Here is an 8,424-nt window from a genome sequence, read left to right on the forward strand (position 1 = left end):
CTCTTCGGTAGGAGAAATGCACAAGCAACTAAAACAGGGAGAAAAATAAGAAGGGGGGGAAAAAATTCATTTTCATCCCTGCAAACAAAAGCAAGACACCTTTCCAGCTGTGTACAAGCTGAAAGACTAAGGAGAAAGAAGGAAAGAGATGCAGTCATAGACACACACATGTGTGACACTTTATTTAGAAAGTTCTGTTTCATTGTAAATGACTTTTCCTTACCTGGGCTCTAGAACATTAAGAATAGGTATGGCACCTCAGTTATAGGACAGACTGCTAATCTGTCATTTTTCTAGCATGGAGCTCTAGCTGCTTAGTAAACTTTTACCTGCAGTTTCTCCTTATTCGGGCAGATGGAGAAAGTTGAAAAATAGACATAGATACAAGTATCATTTTGGTGAAGGGGCTTTGACAGCTGAGGTGCTCTGATCTCAGAGACTCTTCTTCCATTGCACAGTTACAGAAACAGCAGGACTCAACAGTAAACGTTTGCTATTTTGTTTCTCCTGCTCAGGGAGAAAGGTGTATTACAGAAAAAAGTCTTTGTAGACCTTAAGTGTTTCATGTATTTTTACTGAGTTGAGTATCTTGAATACTTAAGGCATTTTATTTATTGTACAGCATTGTGGTTTTTAATTCAGTCCACATCTATGCCATTATTCGATGGAGATCTGAGTCCCAGCAGGACTGAAAACACCACCACATAATAAAGCTCCCTCCAAGCTACCAACAGAATAATTTGCACTTCCCTGTCCAACAATCTGAAACTACTTTCTCATTAAAATACTTATTCTTTAAAAGCTTTGCTCATTTCAATCTTAAAAGATTCCTGAGATAGTGGGCACTTGATTTTTTTGAGACCGCCCTAAGTATTTGGCCAAAAATAGCGCGTGTATTATTGATGCAAACAGGAAAGCTTGTTGTTGGCAGAGGTTTTATTGTGTCCATCTGAGTAAAAGCTCATTTTCTGTTCTGGTGACAGTCCATCACCACACAGTCAGACAGCGCTGTCTGGGACAGTGCCAGCTGTGCCAGCTGTGGCCGAGCGCTGTTGAACGTCTGTCTCTGGCAGGGTGTCTGTGGCGTGTGACTGTGCCGGAGCCCCAGCCTTGACTGCGTGCACTGCGTAGTTCAGGCTCGTGCTCTCCACCCAGCTCCAGGAGCCCGAGAGCGGATTATACAACATCCCTTTCATGCTCTTGACTGAAAAGCCATCTAGGAAAGAAAGAAGCCAGATAAAGCAACGGATGTTCTTAAATATTGTAAGTCACTGCAACATCAAGCTCTTTAGAACAGCAAGTCTCAAACATGCTTCTTCCTCTGGGCTGGGGGGGAAGCTGGCCCTTATCAGGCCCCCCAACATGCAGTGCCATTGGCATTGCTGGTGACAGCAGGTCCTGCTCCTGGCAGAGGCTGTAACAGCTCTGTGCCAGGCCATGCACCACCTGCAGCTACAGGGCTGTGCTAAAAACCCCAGGCTCACACCTTCTCATCCGGCTGACTGGTAACGTTTTCTGGAGGTGGAGACATGCTTCAGGTTGACATCACACGCTCCAAAATCAAAATCTGAGCGTATCTTTGCAAGGATTCTTCAGATTCCCTTTAGGAATGGACAAATGTAAGAAAAAGGCACATGAATGCCATCAAGAACTCGGTGCAAAGAAAGAGTGATTTATCACTCCCAGCTGAGCAGCACTCAGTTCCCTGCATGGATCTGCTGTGGAAGGCAGGATGGAAGGCAGAAAACAAACACCTTCCCTGCATGGAAGCAGGATGGAAGGCAGAAAACAAACACCCTATCAAAACAAATCACTCCACTGCACCTGCTTGTCCTTTCAAAGGAAGAACTGAAAAAAAACACCAGTATGTGAACTAGTATTAGTCATATTTCTTATGGCATTACTGCAAAGAGCCAGGAAAAGACCTTGCCAAGAGAATAGCTCCACTCATACTTCAGCTTCTTTGCAGTGAACTAGAGCAAAGTGAAATATTTGGTGAGAGGGTTTTAAAACATCTGTAGTGAAGGAGGGCAATGGGCAGAAGTCTTCCTAGCTCCTTGCTTTGTCTATTTTAAAAGCAATCAGACCAGGGTACTTTAATTAGAAATAATTAAAATCAGTATTACAGAGTTTCTCAAGAACTGACTAATGAATTTGTGGTAGGTTTCATCTTCACATTTTGGAAGAATTCTTTTAGTAACATAATATGAATAGAGAACATGGAGCAGCAAACCAAAAATAAAAATGCCTGCTCCCAAAGGAAAGGCAACAAACAATGCAGTGGCAGCAGTGCAGCCCCAGAGTGCCAACAAGTTAATTCCTCAAACCTGACCTAGAGCTTATGAACCACTTCAGAGCATACATTCTGCCACCAGAAGACAATGGAAAACATTGGAATTTTTTATTCAGGCTGTTAAACAGAGGGCAGCTGCAACAGTGATTTTGTTCAAGTAATCACTGCATTCCTAGGATTCAATTTAATTTATTTTATGCAAAATCCAGTGAGCAGCGGTGTCTTTAAACCAGGAATGATACTCTTAATATACAACTGTTAACTCAAGCAGGAAAAGCTGTGTATTGTTGCTAGCATATACCCCACCTAACTTATCCCTTTGCATTTCTACAGGGACATTTGGGTATCTCTCTGCATTCCCACCATCTGGCCTGAAACTTACTTGATTCCAGGAGGCGCTCCAGCTCTTCAGGGGGAACAAATTTCTCCCATTCATGTGTTCCTTCTGGTACAATCCCCATTATTTTTTCTGCAACCACAATTCCCAGGACATAGGACAACTGTGTTTTATTGATTGTCGTAATGAATAAAGAACCTTCAGGCTAATTAAAATATTAAAATATTCAATTAGAAGAATTTTTTTGGGTTTTTTAAAATTGTAAATTTAATCATATTAAGACAAATAATTTGTCTATGTCAAAGTCTACACAATGCAAGATTAAGAAGTAATTTCATCCCAGGATAGATATTTATAACATTTTAAGACAAGAAAGAGTATAATTTTCTAACAGTATTCTCAGGAATCTTCAAAGAATCAACATAATCAGGTCTTGGGCGGCCTAAAAACTATTCTCTAGCCCAAAGAACACCTAGAAAAGTCACTTATAATATTTTCTGCCCAGGAAATGGATAAATAAAAGGTATTAAAGCATATACAATATCTATTGTTAAAAAAAAAAAAAAAAAAAAAATCCAACGAAGCAAAAAACCACAATAAAACCACAAACCGCTTTTTTAATTGAAACCAAAGTAAAATGTGAAATACTTCCTTAATTTCTGAGACAGCTGAATGCCATGCCATGCTTGTTTTAATAATTACATGGGCAAAGAAACAAAGCCAGAAACAAATTCTAAGTCCTTAAAGGACTGTTTGTTAGAAATAAGGGATAATTTCTTTGTCCCTAGCAGGCTAAAAGTTAGTAGTGCATTCAATTGAAATAATTAATATTTCTTCTGATGACCAGAAAGATAAAGAGACCAAAGAAAAGCTCCCACTTGTGTGCTGAGCTCACCATCCTTCTTTGCAAATGAACTAGTATCAAAAGCAATAACCACCTGATTATCTCCAAAGCTTAACTAGGAATCTTTATAAGCAATCCAGGATCTTATCTGATGTGACGCTAGTGCTGGAATAAAATCTAGTATCAAAACATCATCACAGAGTTCCCATGCAGTCTGAGCCACAGCTGTTCATCAACAGCAGCACTGCCACATTTTCTCTCCCCTGTGTGAAATCAGATGCATCCAGATTTCTTAAGGTCCTGATGCAATGCAGACCTGCAATGCTAGGTAATGCCTTAACACTTTTCTGAGGCTGAGTTGGAGCATTACATTTCCCCTAACTGTGGTTACTGAATGTGGGAAGATGTATTTGCATCATGGAGAAGAATGGAAGACACTTCTAGAACATGCCTCTGAGTTAGTGGAGAAATGTGTGCAGATGTGTTTTCACACTCCTTTTAAAAAGCCACAGTAATAAAAGAGAATAAATATGCCCAATAATGAAAGCAAAAACTCTCTTACCTTTAACACCTGAGAGCAACACTTGATAAACGTTTCAAGGTCAGCCACATGCTCCACTACTTCAGAAGCTACAATTACATCAAAGGTTTCCATAGACTCTTCCACAATCTCCTCCAGTGAACTGGACTTGTACTGTATTCTCTTGGCCAGGACTGGATCAAATGACTTGTGCCGATCTGCTGTTCTAATGTTGTCCTCCACAGGATCAATTCCAGTAACTGAAGCTCCCAGTCTACCTAAAGGCTAATAAAAAAGAGTGTAATTTATTCTCTGCATGAAAACAATTTGCTTAAAGGTTTCTGAAACTTTGCAATGTACATACAAGATGCAGAAAGCATCAACACAAGACAAACAACAGTAAATTATGAGCTCTGAAACAGCAGTTTTATTTTAAATGTTTATTAAAGCAAAAACACTCTTAGATTTGGGAAAGGTGGTGTTAATTTTCTTAGAAAATTATATAGTGAATTATACACACATCTAAATTATCTTTTAGAATAATTTGTTCTCAATTCATTTTGTTACACCAAATAAAGATTTCTTCCACTACTACTCTCTGATACAGGAAAAACAAAGGGGGAAAATCAACACAGTAATTAAAGGGGAGAAAACAATGCCGTATTTAATTACTGTCATTACTTTCTTCAACATCCACCTGTAATGGTAAATCCTCATATCTTTTTAATGGTTACTTAATCTATGATTATCTCTGGGACTTTCTCACTGCTGAGAACTAAACACTGATGTTTACTAGGATAGCATCAGCCTTGGCTGTCACTCAGGTTTCTCCAGTGTCTTCTTACTCCAAGGTTAGCACCTTAGTCATCACCTCTTCTGAAACTGACACAGGCTGTAGAACATGACCACATGTATGATATTCCAACCTGAAATTCACCAGTTGTTCAGCCTGAGAAGGTGATGCAGCACACCAGTTTTGCCAGCATTGTTGGAGAGACCCCTCTCACAAGACTACAAGATTTTCCTCAAAAGAGGAGAAAAAGCAAAGAAAGAAAACATGGGAGAGATTCAGGTCCATTTGTAACACATCACTTCAGATGCTGAGGAAGTTCCCAGAGTAAGTCAGGCAGATCTGTAACCCTAAATTCACAAACCATCCCTAGTCTATCGACAGGACACAGCACTGTTCAGAGCCTGTGTGGACAGTGTTCTACCACAAACAGTAACTTCTCAGTCCCAAGTTTGTGCAGACTTCTCTGGAAGCCACTGTAACATCAGCCCCTTTACCACAGCAATCTCTACTGACACAGGAGATGTATGATTTGGGTGCTTGCTGTTATTCCATGCATTTCCCATGAGATCAAATCAAAGGTGAGAATCCCCATCCCCATGTAAAACACTGAAGATAAGGTCAAATGAATCAATGTGTAAGAACAAGTTTATAACAAAAATTACTTCTTTGGTAATGAGGATGTCGTGATTCCAAGCATTCCTGCCTAGACTTATAAAGTAAAAAAAGAAAAATAAAGGAAGAAATATTCAAGGACTTTTTCATCATTCTTCCCCTCTCCTTTACAGTGCTTGAATTCTTATTTTCCTGATTTAGAATCTCAGAATTTTAGAATTTCTCATTACCAACTCCCTCATTCTCTGTAAACCACCACCATTATGCTAACCAAACACTCTATGAGTGCACTACACTCTACTCAGAACTAACATATCATAGAAGAGGAAAAAGTCCTCCTTGGAGGATTAGAAATTAGGCAGTGTAACTACTACAACAATTCAAATACCTTGAACACCTCTTAAGAAGAAAACACAGAGTTAACTCTTTCTTACCTCACTCAGCAGTCCTCCTCCACAGCCCACGTCAAGAATCTTGATTCCAGAAAGTGGATTTCCCAGATGATAATTACTACTCATGCTCAACAGAGTATCTCTGAAAGAAAAGGGATGTGATTAAGGTTGAACCCACAAGGTGCTTCCATAGATGCTCTTAAGTACCGGCAATTGGCTTTTTTTACAGTATTTTCTGAGGCCATACAGAAATAGAACATATTTAAAAAATCTGTCTTCAAAACCATACCTAATAAATGGCACTCTAATATCATTCATAGAATGAAGGGCTGCATATTCTCCTTCTTCATCCCACCACTTATGTGCAAGGAGCTGGAATTTTTTCATTTCCTTTAAATCCACTGATGAGTGTGAAGTGCTGAAAGGTCTCTTCACAGTGAACCTAAATAATGAAAGCTGAACATCATTAAACCAATACTAATATTCCATGTCAGCTGAAATATGGGAAAAACAAATACTGCATCAGAAAATGCAAAAAGGTAAAACTCATGTTTCTTTAGAGATTCAAGTTAGACTTATTTAGTAGCATACAGATATTATACACTGAATGGGTAACAGATCTTCCCAAACAGATGGCTGCATGCCTGTAATTTTTAAGTTGGCAATTAGTAAAACAAGAACAGGCCACATCAAACATTCAAACGTGTGAGATATAAAAAACGACTCCACGTGACACTGTCACAAAGTCACCAAGTCAAAAGAAATTGTTACAGAAAAGGGTAGGCCTCATCACACAGGATTATTTTAGCTACAATACTTACATGTTGCTTTTCATTCCAGTCAGAGAGACAGGCAAGGTGCTACCAGATTTCAGTTGTCTTTTCCTGTTGTAGTCCTGAAGGATATCTCTCAGACCTGTCTGAAAAGACAGATCAGCATGGTCATCTGCATAAATAAAAGACATCCAAATGGAAAACATCAGCTTTACAAGAAATCAGAGACAAAACACCTAGCTGTAAGAGTGCTGCTCTAGCAGAATACTAACCATGCAAATCTTTGCACGCTTGCTCACTACTGTACTTACGGAGTTGGGGATTAAATAAAAGAATGTATGCAACTTCACCATCCCCGTACTCCTCAAATGATGTACAGTAATTTGTACATAATTTCCACATTCAGAGACTGAATGGAAAAGAGCTTTTTATGCAACTGAAATGTTTCAGTCACTGTGAATTTCTCCAAAATGTTTACCCTGACCGTAAGCTGGGCACACACTCAGCAGCGCTGGGTTTATTATGTGTCGGAAAGAGACATACACAGCTGCACACTCAGTTTGCATTGTACGAACCGGTAAGGAAACCTAAGCAAAAAATCCTCGCGGACGGTGCACAGACAGGCCAGGGTCAGTGTCCTGCGATTGTTCTCCGCTCCTGCTTCGCCCACGCAGGGCCCTCCCCAGCACGGCGAACACTCGCTCACACCCAGCTGCTGCCTGGTCCCCAACAGCCCCCGAATCACAGCAATGCCGCACTGTACCCAGAGTAAACCACCCCCTGACGACTATTTTAGGCCGCAGTGAGCGATGGAGCGATCCAGACACCTTGGGACTGCAAAGGAGGCGGCAGGGGAACACCACCTTCCCGACCGGCCGGCGCCGGGCTGGGAGCGCCGTGGGACGCGGCCGGCAGCTGCCAGACATACGCCCGGGGCCGCCGCGGGCCGGAGGTTTGCGGGGCCCGGCTGTGAGGGAGCCGGCGAAGCGAAGCCCCGTTACGCCGCCCCGGCCGCCGGCCGCGCTGGGACCCTCCCTCCGTCCCTCCCGCGCCCGCCCAGCGCCCGCTCACCGCCCGCAGCCCCCGGCAGCGCGGCCGCCGCCCGCCGGCGCCGCAGGGCGCGGGTGAGCGCCCGGGCCGCCCCGCCGCCCCACATGGCCGCCGCCGCCGCCGCCGCTCTCGCCCCGCCCCGGTCCGCGGCCGGCGGTGCCGGCTGCCTCGCCGGGCGGGCGCCGGGAAGGTTCCGTCCGGTGCTGGGGCCAGTGCCAACGGCAGCCCCTACGGTGGCACTTGTCGCCAGGGCTTCTTCTGGAACAACAGAGCTTAAATGTGTGCCCCGTCATTGCCTTGTCTTGGAACACGAAAAGATCCGCAAGCAGAAGCTCGTTCGGATGGCACAGCGACGAGCCCACGGCTTTCACCCCCCTCATTGCCAAGAAGCACACCGGGCTGGCAGGGCACGGCACAAAGTGCGAGTCCTCGCTTCGGGGCAGGCTCAGAGGGAAGCGATCCCAGCAGCCGGCGCTGCGGCCTGGAGCAGAACCTCTGGGCCCCAGCATGGCTGGGCCTGGGGCAGCTCCCTCACGGGAACCATCCAAGCTGGCATGCCGCTGCCTGTGAGAGGCTGCCGTGTCACGGTTTGCAGATGGAAGTCCAGGCTGTGGCCCAGGAACGAGAAGGGTTTCTGCTTTCCCTGCTCTCTCACAGGCACTGCTGCCCAGAGCCCCGAACTGATGTGAGTGGCCCTGGCAGTTCAGGGCTAATACACACAAATGGAAAACAATTAAGCCATTTTTTAAAAGATTAGTTCTCTGACACTTTATTGAGCTGCAGGTCCAACAAGAACGCTCAGTGAAAACC

The 8,424-nt window shown here is 43.5% G+C and overlaps 1 protein-coding gene across 9 annotated transcripts; it reads right to left on the reverse strand.

Moving 5' to 3' along the window:
• Window positions 1-149: 149 nt before the first annotated feature.
• On the reverse strand, window positions 150-7,743 carry COQ3 (coenzyme Q3, methyltransferase). 9 transcript variants are annotated; one of them, XM_038132637.1, is made up of 7 exons: window positions 7,636-7,743; window positions 6,613-6,706; window positions 6,081-6,233; window positions 5,834-5,933; window positions 4,037-4,279; window positions 2,676-2,835; window positions 150-1,216 (listed from the first exon to the last, which is right to left on the reverse strand). In XM_038132637.1, the coding sequence occupies exons 1-7, from the start codon at window positions 7,718-7,720 to the stop codon at window positions 999-1,001; spliced, it is 1,053 nt and encodes a 350-aa protein (XP_037988565.1). In that variant the 5' UTR covers window positions 7,721-7,743; the 3' UTR covers window positions 150-998. The 9 variants fall into 9 exon arrangements, with proteins under 9 accessions (XP_037988565.1, XP_037988573.1, XP_037988571.1 ...); XM_038132645.1 differs by having other exon boundaries at window positions 6,613-6,736; window positions 7,636-7,735; XM_038132643.1 differs by having other exon boundaries at window positions 6,613-6,710; window positions 7,636-7,720.
• Between the last annotated feature and the right edge of the window lie 681 nt (window positions 7,744-8,424).

This window comes from Motacilla alba, chromosome 3 (genome assembly GCF_015832195.1).
Source record: "Motacilla alba alba isolate MOTALB_02 chromosome 3, Motacilla_alba_V1.0_pri, whole genome shotgun sequence".
NCBI lineage: Eukaryota > Metazoa > Chordata > Aves > Passeriformes > Motacillidae > Motacilla > Motacilla alba.